This window comes from Coregonus lavaretus (genome assembly GCF_964263955.1).
Source record: "Coregonus lavaretus genome assembly, chromosome: 12".
NCBI classification, from domain to species: domain Eukaryota; kingdom Metazoa; phylum Chordata; class Actinopteri; order Salmoniformes; family Salmonidae; genus Coregonus; species Coregonus lavaretus.
This window is the reverse complement of record NC_139999.1, coordinates 13,922,584-13,941,667: the sequence shown is the minus strand read 5'-3', so window position 1 is coordinate 13,941,667 and position 19,084 is coordinate 13,922,584. Positions and strand designations below refer to the sequence as shown.

Sequence of the window (19,084 nt, the reverse complement as noted above, 5' to 3'; positions counted from 1 at the left end):
CATGGGACCGATGATGCATCATTACAAGAGAAAGTCTCCTGTGGCAGCTATTGAAGGACACACAGAGGGGACAGGGAGGACACTTCTGACTAGACTCATGAAGGCTGCAGCACTGACTGGCCTGTTGAGGGAGCAAATGGCCATCTTTTAACATACTGTAAGCACAGATTGTCAACATGCGCAGGCAGCCATGCATAATTACAACAGAGCTGAGTCCCTGTTAATTAAGATCTGCAAGGAATTCCTTCTTAATTGAATTAGTGAGTAGCCTATTAGCCCACATGCCTTTGAGAGCAGGTTCATTAAAACATCTGATGACAGACACTGTTTACACGTTTAGACTAACATAAGGTAAAGGCACCCCAAAAAGCCATATCACATGATGACATATTGCACATGACACTTCTTCAACAGTGTATTGTAATTTAATGCTGGTCCCATTGGGACACACAGTTCCAGTTTAGTACTGCTACTGGCCTGATTCAATCATCAAGCCCTTGATTAATTGAAACAGGTGTATTAGTGCTGGTCAGGGACAAAAGCCTCTACACCAGTTGGTTCCCATCCAGGTCAGACCAGCTGGAAGACGAATTCAATAACCTTTTCAACAGTTTGTTTGAAAGCTTGCCTTACTCTACCGAACGAGTCTGTCATACAAATAACGAGCCATTTTACTGTGGCAAATGAATGTTAGGCTACCACACACCACACCTAACATCACATTTGTTTATAATCAGGGGTGAACGTAAGGCAGTATAGTCCGGTACGACGTCCCGGCAAAATACATAGTGGGGTACGCCATACCTGTAAAACGTGAGCCTATCACAATTAATACAACATGCCCAAAACACTATAGGCTTTTACACCATTATTTAACATTACTTCGTGTCACCGCATGAAAAATTAGCGAATTGACTGGAATACCAGGTGGTATACGCTCCAAATTGAGTTGTGGTTTGAGGAGAACACTTACATGTTGCCAAGGCAGAGATGAGTGGCCGAGACCGAGGCGCGCGTGGACAACCGTGGATGCATAAATTCAGGCTAGTGTATGCCTAATTACTTTGTCATTGGGTCAGTGCCACTTTTGTTTGTTTTTGGACAATAATTTCCTCCTCCAGGTTAGATGGACGTCATATTGTATTTGTGTCTCCCCTTTTCGTAGGCCAATTATATATGGATCAGACAACATCGTTTTTATTGATCTGTTTGTCAGTGTCAGCAGAGTAGGCTACCCTGTATTTTTTGTAGTATTCAAAAAATGCGTGCGCGCACTTGGATGTCCCGTAGCGGTAAGAAATTAAATCCACTTTCATAAGTATTTTCAGCTGACGAAGATTATTTGGAAAAACCCTATTCGTTCCGCATACCCATTATTCTAGTGACTCAATTCCCAGAATGTGTAGAGAGCTGGCTGCAGGTCTAGTGGGCGGAGATAATCGCATCAGAATTCGTGCCAAGTGACTAGGGGGAAGGTATAGTGGTACGGTCTGATTCCTGGCAGAGCAGCAAGACTGAATTACTATGATTAATTTAGACTCACCAGGAATGAGCAATTAGTTGTTTTTTTACACTGGCATTCACAGTAACAGATTTCAAATAATAAAATGTGGACAGGCTCGGTGGCGGTGCGCATGACGTCAGAAGCTCTGGTGTACTGAACAGTTCTTAGAATGGAATCAGAGTAGAATTCTTGGAATTGGTTCATTTTAAAAGCCGAACCCACACACCCTCCCGCACATGCTATGAACCCATTTTTAGAGACAACACTCATCTGCTGCTCTGTATCCTCTTTTTCTACATTTCACATTTATTTTTGTGCTTTTGAATGAGATTATTAGTTTATTAACATAGGGGATATTCGGATGCGTCTCTATTCACTGAACAGTTGCGTGGGACATTAATTGGAATAAAATAAGAACATTCCTTCGTATCGACCGGCTATATTTTCGCAAAAACCGCTGTGGAATTATTCTAGAGATATTGAAGACTCGCCATCATGATTCTTTGTGTTCAAGGGTAAGTTCACATTCTTTTGTCCCTGTTTGATGTAACAGTTCATCATGCTTTGATCCTGATATTTAAAACCAAATGGAAAAGACAAAAGTAGTGTTTTATCTTAGTGACCTAAAATAATTAATTTTACAATACTGTAGAATATCAACCATATGATACGTGTGGGTGGCTATTTGTGATGTTGTCATAGGAAGTTGTTTTATGTACTTATGTGAATCAGGGTTGGGGTTAATTCCACAAATGCAATTCAATCCCCTCTCCCTGTAAATTCAATTTAATTCAATTAAAATTCCAGGTCATTATTTGAATTCAGAGATAATTCTATTTCTGTCAATTCCAATGTTAGGTACATTCCAAGAACTCAATTCCCAATTCAATATTATCACTAACAGGGGCGGCAGGTAGCTTAATGGTTAAGAGCGTTGTGCCAGTAACCGAAAGGTCGCTGGTTCTAATCCCCGAGCTGACTAGGTGAACAATCTGTTGATGTGCCCTTGAGCAAGGCACTTAACCCTAATTGCTCCTGTAAGTCGCTCTGGATAAGACACACACACACAAAAAAAACAATGCCACAAATTCTGCTGTGCAGATAGCCTAGCTATACTGGGAGTTGAAATGATTTAAAACAAATCCTGCAATACATTTGTTACTAGGTTAATTAATTCCAATTAAATTCCCAACTGGGAAATGTACAAATATTTAATTCCAATTAAATTCCAAAGATGAAATGTTTTCACAATTCCAATTAAATTCTAAATCCATAACTTGAAGATTGTTTAAATTCTAATTGAATTCAACAGATTCTCCACTTCATGCGTGAATTCAATAATTAAATTGGAATTTCAAATTAAATTGGAATCGACCCCAACCCTGATGTGAACTCATATTGTAATACTTCCAATTGTGACAGTCTAACCCGTTACTGAGCATCTGAATCAATTCACACTAACAGTCAGTGACACTGCTTGATGTCAGGGCTCTTTGTCTGGCCAATGTTCAAGGAAGGGAGCCATCCGAGATTTAATGTTGAGACTTGAGGTCTTGTAAAGCCACCACTCCCAAATTATGAGCTTTGTTCCTGCAAAAACTTTTCCCCCCAACAAAACATTAAGGCCAAGGGTGGACTGGCCATCTGACATTTCAGACAATTATTTGGCTAATAGTGGGGACCTCCAGGAAATAATGGGCTGGTGTGGGGGCGTGGGGGGAAAAAATGGGCCGGTGTGTTAGCCATGCCAGGGCCGATTTCTGGTCCCAGTCCGCCCCTGATTAATTGGCCTATGACAGTGTTAGGACTTATCCTTTAACACAATAGTCTGTAATGTAATGAAAGGTTCACCTGGTTGTTCCATACGGTCTCCTACACTTCTCCTGTACTCATTGTTGTAGTCTCTTGTTTACAGCCCCAGACCACTGCTGTCTGGCAGCCCCACAGAGGGCCCCCTGGGCATGCGGACAGGGAGCATCTCCTCCCCTCACTGCCTTCACAGCACCCCTCCACAGTGGGACCCCACGAAAGACCTGCGCACCATCGCCAACAACTTCTTCTACCTTGATACCTCAGGTAATGCAAATGGAATATTCAAACTGTGAACTCAGTCCAACAGGCTCCCTGAAACCCTGTCATTGTTTCTTGTTTTAATGTTTTTCGTAAAACAAGAGCTACTTGCGTTTCAATTCCTCCAGCTGACTGTTTACTACAGGATTATTACTCAAATCTAAACCATTGAATAAATTAATAACCTTTGATCTATCTCTCTCTGCAGGCTGGTACTGGGGAGCCATCACAGCAGGTCAGGCCCATGCAGTTCTCCAGGCAGCGTCAGAAGGGGCCTTTCTGATTCGAGACAGCAGCCATCCCCTGTACATGCTGACCCTGTCTGTTAGGACTGCCCGTGGCCCCACCAGCATACGCATCCAGTATAGTGGAGCCCGGTTTCTGCTAGACTCCAGCTCGCCAGCCCGACCCAGCCTTTTGTCCTTTCCTGACGTGCCTAGCATGGTGCAGTACTACGTGGGAACAACGAGTAAGGTGCAGCAGGGCAAGATGGAGGAGACTCATGGCGCCCAGCCTGCCCAGAGGACAGTTCAGGAGAGCACAGTAGTGCTGAAGCTCAAGCGGGCTGTGCACAAGCCCCAGGCCTTCCCCTCCCTCCAGCACCTCACACGCCTCACCATCAACTGCAGCACATGCTGTCCCGACCAGTTGCCACTACCACGCCCACTGGTGCGCTACCTGCAGGACTACCCCTACCATGTGTGAGCGTCCTCTGGTCTACACTCCCATGGAAGGCAGAGCTGAATTAAACGAAACAGTTCAACTAAACCTTGAGCAGCGCTGTCAGAAAGAGGTCCCTGGCAGCTGGAAACCACATCACTGCACTGGCCACTAATGGAGCCACATCAGACATATGGTTGGTCATGAGACCATGTTTGGGAAAGAACCTTCCAGAAAATGGTGCCTGGTTTTGGATTTCTCAGAGGGAAGTGGAATTCTGCGTACCACCCCACTTCGCAGAGGTGATTCACTGGAAAACACAATGTGGTGCTAACTGTAGTGTATCCTCGTGCTATGAGGGATACTGGTTTTTTTTCTGTTTCTGAGCAGTGAATTGTTTTTCAGTCAGATGTATTTTCAATGTTTACTTTTTTTGTTTAGTCAACATTGTCATTTTTTACCCCCCAACTCTGTACATATCCCTTTTTCTATTAAAACAATATTCAACATGAGTCGTACTGCTTCTGTCTTCAATATTCAACATGAGTCGTACTGCTTCTGTCTTTAATATTCAACATGAGTCGTACTGCTTCTGTCTTCAATGTCCCGTTGTCTTTTGGTGGGTCAAATGCCACAAAGAGCTTTATAGCCTACATCCACAGAAAAAAAAAAGGGTTGTGTGGGCAGTGTGCCTAATCTCGGTTGTTATCTGAAGTTCTCTTTATAACAAAGCGACTAAACCCCCTCCCCCTCAGGTATAAGTGTGTACACAGCAGAATCGACAAGGCAGTAGAGGCTGGATTAAATGTGTTTTTGTGTAAGAGTGAATCTGAGTCAGCAGGGAGGGGAGGGCGAATCCCTTGATTCGTAGAACTACTGAATGCCTTCTGGGAGGGTGAAATTCTGAGAGGGAGGGTTCTAAGAAAAGCCTCTCAGTAATTACCTTCAGCCTACTGCTCGCTCTGTCACTATCACACTCACCCTCCCTTATTGCCACACAAACACACATTAGCGCCTACAATGTCCTCAGGTATAAATGTAGCCTATCTACGATATGTATTTGTGCGCGTTTGTGAATGTATACATTATTCGAGATCAGTAGTGTGTACAGTACGTGGCAGATGGATGGGGGTGTTAGGGCTGTAGCAGGCTGGCCTGAAGCCAGTGAAACAGGCTCCATATCTCACACAGTCTCTCAACGCTGGTCCTGGTCTTGATCTGTGCCGCACTCCCTTTTTTGAAGGATGCAGAAACGAGGCCTATAAGGGACAGAGAGAATATGAATTGGGCGTTCAATGTTAATACATTCCTTGATCAAAGATTTTGTAAATGGAGTTATCTAACAAAGATATAGCAGTCTGATTTACTCCTGACCTGTCAGTGATGTCACGATGCGTGTGCAAGTATTGTAACCCTTCTACACTTCCCTCTACCCACTGCTGGATGAGATGTGGATGACGTGGGTCTACTTCCAAGTATATGCGACTGCAAGACAGGAAAAAAACGAAAACATAGTAAAGTGAGACTTCTCAAACCATTGTAAAACAGAGATTGAAGTGGTGAGACCTGCTTTACAATAGATCCACCAGAGTGACTAGACAGAAACCTTCTTAGTGTGTGCCATAAAATGGTCCATCTAAAATAATATAGGCCTACTGTGACTGTTCCCTTAAAAACACACTGTGGCCTGCATAAACACACACAATATAGTTTAGGGATCCAGGACCGACTTGAGGTTCACCATATGGATGTGATGAGAGGTAAGGTCAACAGGAAAAATGGGGGGAGGGATATTATACAGATAGCAATATTACATTCATATTGGCCAATTTCAAGGGTGTGATTTTATATTATGTTCTAGATGCAGACAATACACGCAGTGCCTTACCCATGGTTTGATAAGAGCTTTGGAGCCAGAGTCAGAATGTGCCTCATCACCTGCATGCCATCTTTCCCCCCATCCAGAGCAGCATGGTCCTCAAACCTGAGGATGTCAACATAGAACACTTTAGTTCATATACCTCCGTTTGAACTCTGAGACTTAAGAAAATAGAGGAACAAAGTGTGTGCGTTTGTGTGTGTGCGTGCGACTGCTCGTCTCACCTGAGGATTTCAGGTTCAAGTGATGTCATATCCTCTGAGAACAGGTACGGTGGGTTGCTGACCAAAACTGAGACTGGACTGCACATGCTCACAATCATGTCTGCATCTAGAACATAACATGAAATCACACCCTTGAAATTGGCCAATATGAATGTAATATCTGTATGGTTTATCTTTCTTTACCGACTGTATAATATCCCTCCCCCCACTGTTCCTATTGACCTTACCTCTCATCACATCCATATGGTGAACCTCAAGTCTGTCCTGGAGCCCCAAACTGTAACATACAGCCAATCAGGTTTGCACACATATTCACAAAACATAACATCTAAATTAATGTTGCTAATCAAAGTCAGCTAATCAAAGTTAAATTGATATCCTGTGTTTTCATGATTACCTGTGTGAGTTTTCTCTTGTCAGATTCACAGCATCCTTGTTTTTATCAAAAGCAATCGCTCTGAGCTGAGAGAGAGAGTGAGAGAGCGAGAGAAACTAAAATGTTAGTGTTGTTTGAGTGAAGGGGCTCAGAGATCAAGGAACATGATATGAAAGAAAGGGAGAAAGTAAAAGAGTAAGAGAGCTCACTTGCGGCAGGCTCTTGAGTAGACTGAGGGAGATGGCACCAGAGCCACAGCCCACTTCCAGGCACCTGAAGCTGGTCTCCTCACTTGATCCAGTCCCCTGCATCATCTGGAGATCTGTAAGCACTAGGCCAACCAGCTCCTGCACAGACAGACGTGCAACCACAGCTTGATACAAGGTCATGTCTCTGCAATGGAAATTCTGATGACAGTCACAGAATGAAAGATATTCAAATGCACTCTTATTATTACAAGATATTATGGTCCCTTGTATTTCAAACAACTTGTTTTATAGTACACAATATTTTAGTCATTTAGCAGACGCTCTTATCCAGAGCGACTTACAGTTAGTTAGTGCATACGTTTTCATACTGGCCCCCCGTGGGAAACAAACCCACAACCCTGGCGTTGCAAGCGCCATGCTCTATCTACCAACTGAGCTACAGGGGACTACCAGTCATAAGTTTTAGAACACCTACTCATTCAAGGGTTTTTCTTTATTTTTAGTATTTTCTACATTGTAGAATAATAGTGAAGACATCAAAACTGTGAAATAACATGTGTGTGTGTGTGTGTGTGTGTGCATGCATGCGTGTGTAAGTGTATGTGTGTGTACTCTCCCGTACCTCAGTTTCAGGCCGAGGGATAAACACGGGAGGTCTCATCTTCAGCGTCAGATCTCTAAAGTCCCACTCTTCAATCACATACTGCACTGGCATTCTGAACACACATCACATTTCACATGTTAATGCAATGTAGGCTACACTTTCCAATGGAATTCTTGGCGTTTCACAGAGACAGAAGAATAGGTCAAGTGCACCATCACTGACTGTAGCACGTTAAGACTAAGCCTGTATGTACCTGGTGAGACGTCTGGAACAGAGCTCCCATGTCTGCTCTGTCTGTTCTTGTGTCAGGAATTCAGCCAGCCTGTCCTGTCCAATGCCCTCTAACTGGGAGGGGAAGAGGTTGAAGGTTAGATGAAGGGCAACAATTCCTTCTGCGCGAGACCGATACACTGAGAAGGATAAAAGGTGGAAAGGTGAACCTTTTTGGGTTCAGAAACTCACTGTTTTAGCACCAAGCAAATGTGCAATTATGTACTGGCTGGAGAGATGTGGCTCTGAGACACCTCTCTGCTGGAAATGGCCTGTCCATAACTTGACCGCTTGCTGCACCGTGAGTCTGCTAGCTGTAGGTAAGGCTGGGAGGCATTCAGCCAAACCCGGAGACGTGCACAGCCACTGGAGGAAGGGAGGGAGAGACAGAGAATATTACGAGGCTACTATCCTTCATTCAATAAATCATTCCAGTTGTGGTTATACTGTAAACGACGTCCTTTCCCTGCAATCCACGTGCAACACTTTCTAGGAAAGGTCATCTTCATTTACCTTGTGTCCAATAAATCGGTCTTTAAGTGGTTTAAAGCAGTTATAAACCTCATTCAATGGTCTTCGTAATCTTTTCCACATGATATTCCACTTTCTCTTGACACAATACCAACACTTGCAGCAGTTGACATAAAGAAGGTACAAAAAAAAAAGATTGTAGCTAATGTGAAACTCCGGTATAATCTTTTCTCTATATTAATGAATATTATGTAAAACCAGCTTAATGTGGTTTAAGTAAATTGACTGTACTAACTATTAAATACAAAATAAAAAAACAATTTCAATCATTCGTTAGGGGTATTCACTTCCGGGTATTCACTTCCGGGCATCGTTCACTTTTTCAGAATAAAAGTGCATCAGATTAATTCATAAATCTTTCCAGAATAAAAGTTAACTATATTATGTCGATCCATAAAATAAGAATGACGTTAAATTCATTTAAGAAGCAAATTGCATCACATGCATCAGATTAATTCATACTGCATCTACATATATTTAACATTTACTATAAAGATTTAATTTCCCAAATCTGACCTCCATCAACTTGTTTGGCGTGTCCTGGAACGTACTTATTAGTAATGCGCAGCACGGGTAAATGATGATCGGGGCGAAGGAGATGGGACTGTATGGAAGGGAGTTTAGTCCCCTTGGTTGTTATTCCTGTAAATCCACCATGGCTACTCCCGCCTTCAGTAGTTGATTTAGAAGTGTTGGAGAGACTACAGAAAGATAGGGAGGGTGTTGATCTAGCTGATTTCTTTAAGAGACGTCTGGAAACTGTGTATCAGGATTTTGTGGCCATTTACACAGATGGTTCAAAACATCTAAGTACAGGACGTACTGGGTCAGCATTTGTAGTGCAGGATTGTGGGGTAGAAGTCAGGAAACGTATTACAGATCATCTGGCTGTATATACGGCTAAACAGGCTAAACAAGAATTAGTAGTGGGGATGTTGATGTTGAAGTTTCAATGAGCAAGGCAGATGCAAAAAGACTGATATATACAGTGATGGTGCAGAGATGGCAGTAGCATTGGAATAGAGATAATAAGGGAAGGCATTTATTTCAAGTACAGAGGAAAGTGTAGCTGAGTTGGTAGAGCATGGCGCATGCAACGCCAGGGTTGTGAGTTCGTTTCCCACGTGGGGCCTGTATGAAAAATGTATACACTCACTAACTGTGTCGCTCTGGATAAGAGCGTCTGCTAAATGACTAAAATGTAAATGTAAAATGAAAGTCGGGGAGGGGATGACGGCAGGAAGGGACAAGAGAGGAGGCTATTTTTTTTACAAGATTAAGGGTGGGACACAGCCAGTTGAAAAACACATTAAATGTGATAGGAAAGCATCCAAGGAAAATGTGATTATTGTCAGGAAACAGAGACCGTGGAGCATGTATTGCTACAGTGTGGGAAGTATCAGAGGGAAAGAGAGAGGATGATATCTAGAATGAGGGAGAAGGGGATACAGTAAATTAGTTTAAAGAGTATATTGAGTAGAACGTCATTAGATATAGTCTCAAATATGTTGTTATCTTTTTAAGAGAAACGGGGCTAGCAGGTAGGATTTTGTTTCTCCCTTTCGCTGGCCCACACTCCAGTACAGTAGGTGGCGGTAATCACCAATAAACCCCACTGAAGAAGAAGAAGATATGATGTTCGGGAACACCACCATGTTTCATCGATAGCGCAAGGTTGTTGTTCGCCACATAGCTAGCTAGCATACAACTTGTTCAATTGTGTTTACGCTCTACGCGGTGGTATATTTTTTTGCATGACATTTAAACAGATAGGTCGTCATTTGCAAGGAAATACAAGAGAATCCAGTTGTAGCCTTACACATTAGCCAGAGAGCTAAGTTAGCTAGATATAGCAGGACTAGCTAGCTAGAGTAGACTGTCGTCAACAACAACCCTTCCCTTCCCTGCTCTGTCAGGAATTGGGAGTCATCATATAGCTACTAGCTAGTTACAGTAACAACAGAGTGACAACTACTAGATAACATAGCTACTGCAGGTCTTCAAAAATACTGATCTTCAATTGAGCATTCACATTTTCTGGGAACTGGGTGAGAGATTGACGCAGTTGGAGTTGCTTTCTTTCTTTAAAGTCCTTTTACAACGTCATGGGGATGAGTCGAATAGAGTGTATATTCTTTAGTGAGTTTCACCCCACACTGGGACCAAAGATTACCTACCAGGTAGGTGTACAGTACAGTATATTTTTTGACCGTTTTTGCAACGAGTGCCAAGCTAACTTCCTAATCAAATAGCATTTTATTAGACCAACAGTGAACTGCTTACTTAGGGGTCCTTTTCCAACAATGCAGAGTTAAAGATAAGATAAAAAATAGAAATAGTGACACAGTGAATAACGAGGAAATATAACATGGCTATATATAGAGGGTAGAAAATAACATGGCTTATACAGGGAGTACCAGTACCGAATCAATGTGCAGGGTCACGAGGTAATTGAGGTAGGTATGTACTGTACTGTGCATTCGGAAAGTATTCAGACCCCTTGACTTTTTCAACATTTTGTTACGTTACAGCCTTATTCTAAAATGGATTACATTGTTTTTTACCCTCATCAATCTACATTAAATACCCCATAATGACAAAGTAAAAACAGGTTTTTAGATTTTTTGGTGCAAATTTATCAAAATAGAAATAACTAAAATATCACATTGAAGCACCTTTGGCAGCGATTACAGCCTTGAGTCTTCTTGGGTATGACGCTACAAGCTTGGCACAGGAGTTTCTCCCATTCTTCTCTGCAGATCCTCTCAAGCTCTGTCAGGTTGGATGGGGAGCGTTGCTGCACAGCTATTTTCAGGTCTCTAGTGATATTCAATCTGGTTCAAGTCGGGTTCTGGCTGGGCCACTCAAGGACATTCAGAGACTTGTCCCGAAGCCACTCCTGCGTTGTCTTGGCTGTGTGCTTAGGTTCGTTGTCCTGTTGGAAGGTGAAATGTAGCTCCGGTCTGAGGTCCTGAGCGCTCTGGAGCAGGTTTTCGTCAAGGATCTCTCTGTACTTTGCTCCGTTCATCTTTCCCTCAATCCTGACTAGTCTCCCAGTCCCTGCCGCTGAAAAACATCCCCACAGCATGATGCTGCCACCACCATGCTTCACCTTAGGGATGGTGCCAGTTTTCCTCAAGACGTGACGCTTGGCATTCAGGCCAAAGAGTTCAATCTTGGTTTCATCAGACCAGAGAATCTTGTTTCTCATGGTCTGTGAGTCCTTTAGGTGCCTTTTGGCAAACTCCATGCGGGCTGTCATATGCCTTTTACTGAGGAGTGGCTTCCGTCTGGGCACTCTACAATTAAGTCCTGATTGGTGTAGTGCTGCAGAGATGGTTGTCCTTCTGGAAGTTTCTCCCATCCCCAAAGAGGAACTCTGGAGCTCTGTCAGAGTGACTATTGGGTTCTTGGTCACCTCCCTGACCAAGGCCCTTCTCCCCCGATTGCTCAGTTTGGCCGGGCGGCCAGCTCTAGGGAGAGTCTTGGTTGTTCCAAACTTCTTCCATTTAAGAAAGATGGAGGCCACTGTGTTCTTGGGGACCTTTAAAGCTGCAGAAATCTTTTGGTACCCTTCCCCAGATCTGTGCCTCGACAAAATCCTGTCTCGTAGCCCTACAGACAATTCCTTCAACCTCATGGCTTGGTTTTTGCTCTGACATTTACTACAGGTGGACTCCAATCAAGTTGTAGAAACATGTCAAGGATGATCAATGGAAACAGGATGCACCTGAGCTCAATTTCGAGCCTCATAGCAAAGGGTCTGAATACTTATGTAAATAAGGTATTTCTGTTTTTTTAGTTTTAATACATTTGAAAACATTTCTAAAAACCTGTTTTCACTTTGTCGTTATGGGGTATTTTGTGTAGATTGAGGAAAACATTGAATTGAATCAATTTTAGAATAAGGCTGTAACGTAACAAATGTGGAAAAAGTCAAGGGGTCTGAATACTTTCCGAATGCACTGTATAGGTAGGGGTGAAGTGACTAGCAGCAGCCTATGTGGTGAGTATGAAAGTGTGTGTGTGCGTGGCGTCAGTTTGCGTGTGTGTGTCGGGGGTGTCAGTAAGTGTGTGTGGGTAGAGTCCAGTGTGTGTGCAATGAGTCACTGCAAAAGAGTTTGTGCCAAAAAAGGTCAATGCAGGTAATCTGGGTAGCCATTTGATTAGAAGTCTTATGGCTTGGGGGTAGAAGCTGTTCATGGTCCTGTTGGTTCCAGACTTGGTGCATTCGTACCGCTTGCTGTGCGGTAGCAGCTAGAACAGTCTGTGGCTTGGGTGCCTGGAGGCTTTGACAGTTTTTTGGGCCTTCCTCTGACACCGCCTGGTATAGAGGTCCTGGATGGCACGAAGCTCTGCACAGTACTATAGCGCCTTGTGGTCGGATGTCAAGCAGTTACCATACTGGTGATGCAACCAGTCAAGATGCTCTCGATGGTGCAGCTGTATAACTTTTTGAGGATCTGAGGGCCTATGTCAAATCATTTCAGCCTCCTGAGGGGGAAGAGGCGATGTCGTGCCCTCTTCACAACTGTGTTGGTGTGTCTGGACCATGATAGATCCTTAGTGATGTGGACACTGAGGAACTTGAAGCTCTCAACCTACTCCACTACAGCCCTGTGGATGGGAGCGTGCTCGCCCCTCCGTTTCCTGTAGCCCACAATCAGCTCCTTTGTCTTGCTGACATTGAGGGAGAGGTTGTTTTCCTGGAACCACACTGCCAGGTCTCTGACCTCCCTATAAGCTGTCTCATTGTCGTCGGTGATCAGGCCTACCACCGTTGGGTCGTCGGCAAACTTAGTGATGATGTTGGAGTTGTGCGTGGCCATGCAGTCGTGGGTGAACAGGGAGTACAGGAGAGGACTAAGCACGCACCTCTGAGGTGCCCCCGTGTTGCGGGTCAGCGTGGCTGATGTGTTATTGCCTACCCTCACCACCTGGGGGCGGGTTATCTGGAAGTCCAGGATCCAGTTTCATAGGGAGGTGTTCAGTTTCAGACTCCTTAGCTTAGTGATGAGCTTTGAGGGCACAATGGTGTTGAACGCTGAGCTGTTGTCAATGAACAGCATTCAGGTGGGAGAGGGCAGTGTGGAGTGCAATAGAGATTGCGTCATCTGTGGATCTGTTGGGGCTGTGTTCTATCTTTTCCCATCTTTGTGCTGTGTTCTATCCTCTCCAGGTTCCAGAGGAGTACATATCCCGGGAGCTCTTTGACACAGTACAGGTGTACATCATTACCAAACCAGAACTGCAGAACAAACTCATAACTGTGTACGTACACTTGGGCATTTACATTAGGATATCCTTATTCATGGACAAGTTTAAGAACAGGGTATTTTTCTCTCTCCTCTTTGATTGATGTAGAACGGCCATGGGGAAGAAGTTAATTGGTTGTCCGGTGTGCATCGAGCACAAGAAGTACAGCCGTAATGCTCTGCTCTTTAACCTGGGCCTTGTATGCGATGCACGGACCAAGACCTGTGCCCTTGAACCGATTGTCAAGAAGCTGTCTGGGTACCTCACAACGCTGGAGGTAAAAGGATCTCCCTTGAGGCTAGTGCTCTTTATCAAAACATCACAAGATCTGAATGTCTTATGGGATATATAGGTCAAAGTGTTCATATTTCTCTTTATTTTGCAGCTGGAGAGTGGGTTCATATCGAACGAGGAGAGCAAACAGAAACTGCTACCTATAATGTCCACATTGTTAGAGGAGCTCAATGCTACTGGAGCCTGCACCTTACCCATCGGTATGTGTGCATTTGCACTCAGCAATGTGTCAGACTCTTTTATTTTTCTCTCATACACCATTTGCTCCCTCCCTCTTATTTAGATGAGTCCAATACAATCAACCTTAAGCTGATTGAGCAGCGCAGGGACCCTCTAATCGTGCAGGAGTACGACGTCCCTGTCTTCACTCAGTGCAAGGACCACTTCATCAAATCCCAGTGGGATCTCACCACTCAACAGGTAGGCCTTCCACCACACCGACAGTGGCTCACACAGATAGACCCACGGCTCATCCATACCGGAAGCATACCTACAGTGTGGCTGACATCCCATCAAGGGTTTCAGAGAAACAATGATTTGTCTATACTTAGTGCAATGTCATCATGCACCTGTCTCAGATTAAAGCGCTGATGAAAATGATGTTAGAAATGTGTTGAATTCTGTTGTAGATCCTGGCCTACATTGATGGGTTCAGGCATATCCAGAAGATATCTGCAGAAGCGGATGTTGAACTTAATCTAGTCCGGATCGCCGTACAGAATTTACTGTGAGTACTTTGAAACTGGTAATATGATGCAACAGATAATGAAACATTTCCCTATGAAACCATGGAATAGATACTAAGAGAACATGCTTTATGATGCCACATTGCCCTATGAAACCATGGAATAGATTCTAAGAGAATATTCTTTATGATGTAACATTGCCCTATGAAACCATGGAATATATTCTAAGAGAACATTCTTTATGATGTAACATTGCCCTATGAAACCATGGAATATATTCTAAGAGAACATTCTTTATGATGTAACATTGCCCTATGAAACAATGGAATATATTCTAAGAGAACATTCTTTATGATGTAACATTGCCCTATGAAACCATGGAATAGATTCTAAGAGAACATTCTTTATGATGTAACATTGCCCTATGAAACCATGGAATATATTCTAAGAGAACATTCTTTATGATGTAACATTGCCCTATGAGACCATGGAATATATTCTAAGAGAACATTCTTTATGATGTAACATTGCCCTATGAAACCATGGAATATATTCTAAGAGAACATTCTTTATGATGTAACATTGCCCTATGAAACCATGGAATAGATTCTAAGAGAACATTATTTTTCACAGGTATTACGGTGTTGTAACCTTGGTATCAATATTTCAGGTAATGACACCCTCAGTAACAATACCTTCTTTACAAAATGTAATCTTCATCTGAAATGTGGTGTGTGTGTGTACAGTCCTGTTTACACACTGTATGTTGTATCTCTCCAGTACTCCAATGTGTACTGCACAACCCCTACAGTCCAGAGCCTGATAGATGACAGGTCCATTCAGGAGGAGTGTCTCAGCTATGTCACCAAGCAAGGTAAAAGTCAGTTTGGAAAGTTGTAGTCAGAAAGTTTGAATTTGTTACAGTCAGTGAATGATAAGTTCTGCGGTCTGTGTGTTTCAGGACAGAAGAGAGCCTGTTTAAGGGATGTGTTCCAGCTTTACTGCGGTCTGACTCCAGGCACCACCGTTCGAGATCTTTGCTCCCGCTACTCACAGCAGCTGCAGAGGGTGGATGAGAGGTGAGTCACCAATCCTCCATGTTGACTCATGATGTTTGTGGTTGGCATGGACCTCAAAGTGCATATCTATTTCTTTATTTGTTTATTTGTCAGGGACCATATACAATATGCCATTGCACCAGATTTAGCTAGATAGCTAATCTTCATCTACGCGGAGAAGTCTAGAGAATAGTGTTGTTGTTGTTGATATCATGTGATGCTCAACAGGAGGCTGATCCAGTATGGACTGATGAAGGCTCTCATTCGCCGTCTGCAGAAGTATCCTGTTAAGGTGACCCGAGACGAGAGGAGCCGCCCACCACGCCTTTACACTGGTTGCCATAGTTATGACGAAATCTGCTGCAAGACGGGTAGGTTTCAAGGCGTTTATGATGGCCAGACACATTACTGGTTTTATAGTGATGACGAATGTGTCTAGGAAGATTAAAAATTACAGAGGGCTGGATAAGTATTTTGAGAAATCATTCTATACTCTGTGATCCCTCACGGCAGCGCCCTTCCCTGTCTTTGCAGGAATGAGCTACAAAGAGCTGGACGAGCGCTTGGACAATGACCCCAACATAATTGTGTGCTGGAAGTGATACCCTGGCTTAATCAGCAACCACACTGACTTTGATGCAGAGCAAGCCATCTCTCTAACAAAGACAGACAGAGACACATGAGGTTCCCATTGTACTGAAACAGAGGCCTCCTGCTCGTCTCATCTGACCCACACAACAGCCTGATGTCCAGGAGAGACAATGTGGATCAACCCCGGCCAAAGATGCCTTAAACTGACTTCTTCCTATCTCTATTGTTGTCTGTGGACTTCATCTGAAATGTTCTGGAAATTATCTGTGTATTCAAAGGCTGAGACATGTAGGAATTTCTATACTACTAGTATGTCACCAATGTCACCTGTTATCTTCCTCAGGTTTTCCATCCAGACTTTGAATCAATCATTGTGTAATAGTTTCATTCAGAACAATGAATGGAGGAATTCATAAAGACCACAAAAACAAGGAAAGTGGCAGGTAGCCTAGTGGTTAAGAGCATTGGGCCAGTAACCGAAAGGTCGCTAGTTCAAACCCTCGTGCAGACTAGGTAAAACATCTGCCGATGTGCCCTTGAGCAAGGTACCTAACCCTAATTGCTCTTGTAAGTCGCTCTGGATAAGAGCGTCTGCTAAATGACTCAAATGTGCTTATTAATGTGCAAAAAATTATATTAATACCAACTCCAACTTGCAATAATAAAGATGCTGTGTCGATTTGAATGACCCACTGTCTGACTGTGTATCTTGCTCACTTCACCTACAGTGCCTTCAGAAAGTATTCATACCCCTTGACTTATTCCACATTTTGTTATATTACAGTCTGAATTCATAATGGATTGAATTGATTTTGTTTCTCACCCATCTACACACTGTCTGTGTTTTTCAAATACATTTGCTAACATTTCCCAAAACATGTTTTCACTCACATTATCCGGTAAGACTGCTCTTAACCCTGTAATGTGAGTGAAAACATGTTTTTGGAAATGTTAGCTAATTTATTGACATTGAAATGCAGAAATACAGTATCTCATTTACAGAAGTATTCACACCCCTGAGTCAATACATGTTAGAATCACCTTTGGCAGTGATTACAGCTGTGATTCTTTCTGGGTAAGTCTCTAAGACTGGATTGTACAATATTTGCACATTCTTTTTTAAATTCTTCAAGCTCTGTCAAGTTGGTTGTTGATCATTGCTAAACAGCCATTTTCAAGTCTTGCCATAGATTTTCAAGCAGATTTAAGTCAAAACTAACTAGGCCACTCAGGAACATTCAATGTTGTCTTGGTAAGCAACTCCTTGTGTTTTATGTTATTGTTCTGCGGAAAGGTGAATTTGTCTCCCAGTGTCTGTTGGAAAGCAGACAACCAGGTTTTCCTCTAGGATTTTGCCTGTGCTTAGCTCTATCCCGTTTCTTTTTATACTAAAAAACTCCCTAGTCCTTGCCGATGATAAGTATACTCATAACATTATGCAGCTACCACCATGCTTGAAAATATGAAGGGGGTACTCAGTGATGTGTTGTGATGGATTTGCCCCAAACGTAACACTTTGTATTCAAGACATAAAGTTAATTTCTTTGCCACATTCTTTGCAGTTTTACTTTTGTGCCTGTAATATGTTTTATTCTGTACAGGCTTCCTTCTTTTCACTCTGTCATTTAGGTTAGTATTGTGGAGTAACTACAATTTTGTTGATCCATCCTCAGTTTTCTCTTATCACAGCCATTAAACTCTGTAACTGTTTTAATGTCGCCTTTGGCCCCATGGTAAAATCCCTAAGCAGTTTCTTTCCTCTCTGGCAACTGAGTTAGGAAGAAAGCCTGTATCTTTGTAGTGACTGGGTGTATTGATACACCATCCAAAGTGTAATTAATGACCTCGACAACTTATTGTTAAAACGAGAGGCTGCCTGGATCTTTAATTTAAAGACCCTTCCTCCCTTCGGTCTCAACTTAGACTTTGATTTGAAGCCATTATTGTGATTTTGCTATTCATTGTAAATGTTTGTGGGCCTATGTAGCCAAGTTGTATATATGATCATATGCTATCCATGTTTTTTGTATGCTCTATTTATCTGTGAATTAACCAATGCTGTTAGGCTACACCCAGCCATGATTATAGACACATGTGTGTGTCCTTTGACACTATATAAACTAGTGACCCGCAGTGTTTGTCATTATACCCTGATGAAGACAGCTAGTCTGTCGAAACGTTAGTTATTAGGATATAAAATTATTGCATCTGAGCTCCTAGAGTGTGCGGCTTTCCTTTTCTTTTTCAAGTGTTTTACTCCGTTAGCCAGCACCTCGCCTAAATAGGTGTGCGTTTCTTTCGCCTCTATAATTAATAACTTCACCATGTTCAAAGGGATATTCAATGTCAGCTTTTTTATTTATTTATTACCCATCTACCAATAAGTGCCCTTCTTTGCAAGGCATTGGACAACCTCCCTGGTCTTTGTGGTTGAATCTGTGTTTGAAATTCACTGCTCGACTGAGGGACCTTACAGATAATTAAATTGTATGTGTGGGGTACAGCTGAGGTAGTCATTCAAAAAATCATTTTAAACACTATTATTGCACACATAGTCCATGCAACTTATTATGTGACTTCTTAAGCACATTTTTACTCCTGAACTTATTTAGGCTTGCCAAAACAAAGGGGTTGAATACTTATTGACTCAAGACATTTCAGCATTTCATTTTTTATTAATTTGTAAACATTTTGAAAAACATAATTTCACTTTTACATTATAGGGTATTGTGTTTAGGCCAGTGACAAACATTTAAATTCAGACTAACACAACAAAATGTGGAAAAGGTCGAGGGGTGTGAATACTTTCTGAATGCACTGGAGGATTACCACAGGGGTCTTTGTACCCAGTGACAGGGACGGCTTGTTCAAT

At 42.7% G+C, this 19,084-nt stretch overlaps 3 protein-coding genes across 4 annotated transcripts; 2 read left to right on the top strand and 1 right to left on the bottom strand.

Annotated features, from left to right (window-relative positions):
• Positions 1-1,389: 1,389 nt before the first annotated feature.
• On the top strand, positions 1,390-4,746 carry LOC311138243 (cytokine-inducible SH2-containing protein-like). Its single transcript, XM_084172919.1, has 3 exons — positions 1,390-2,019; positions 3,420-3,580; positions 3,783-4,746. Exons 1-3 carry the CDS (start codon positions 2,000-2,002, stop codon positions 4,277-4,279), a joined length of 678 nt encoding a protein of 225 aa, XP_084029045.1. The 5' UTR covers positions 1,390-1,999; the 3' UTR covers positions 4,280-4,746.
• hemk1 (HemK methyltransferase family member 1) lies at positions 4,674-8,615 on the bottom strand. The gene is made up of 11 exons (XM_084172918.1): positions 8,310-8,615; positions 7,989-8,162; positions 7,780-7,871; positions 7,545-7,638; positions 6,923-7,060; positions 6,735-6,799; positions 6,565-6,614; positions 6,338-6,443; positions 6,123-6,218; positions 5,609-5,719; positions 4,674-5,493 (listed from the first exon to the last, which is right to left on the bottom strand). Exons 1-11 carry the CDS (start codon positions 8,388-8,390, stop codon positions 5,430-5,432), a joined length of 1,071 nt encoding a protein of 356 aa, XP_084029044.1. The 5' UTR covers positions 8,391-8,615; the 3' UTR covers positions 4,674-5,429.
• A 291-nt stretch (positions 8,616-8,906) lies between these two features.
• On the top strand, positions 8,907-16,900 carry nprl2 (NPR2 like, GATOR1 complex subunit). 2 transcript variants are annotated; one of them, XM_084172787.1, is made up of 11 exons: positions 8,907-10,507; positions 13,507-13,598; positions 13,692-13,860; positions 13,969-14,077; positions 14,161-14,297; positions 14,507-14,604; positions 15,197-15,233; positions 15,344-15,437; positions 15,525-15,642; positions 15,850-15,992; positions 16,156-16,900. In XM_084172787.1, the coding sequence occupies exons 1-11, from the start codon at positions 10,433-10,435 to the stop codon at positions 16,221-16,223; spliced, it is 1,140 nt and encodes a 379-aa protein (XP_084028913.1). In that variant the 5' UTR covers positions 8,907-10,432; the 3' UTR covers positions 16,224-16,900. The 2 variants fall into 2 exon arrangements, with proteins under 2 accessions (XP_084028913.1, XP_084028914.1); XM_084172788.1 differs by having other exon boundaries at positions 9,978-10,375.
• The last annotated feature ends 2,184 nt before the right edge of the window (positions 16,901-19,084 follow it).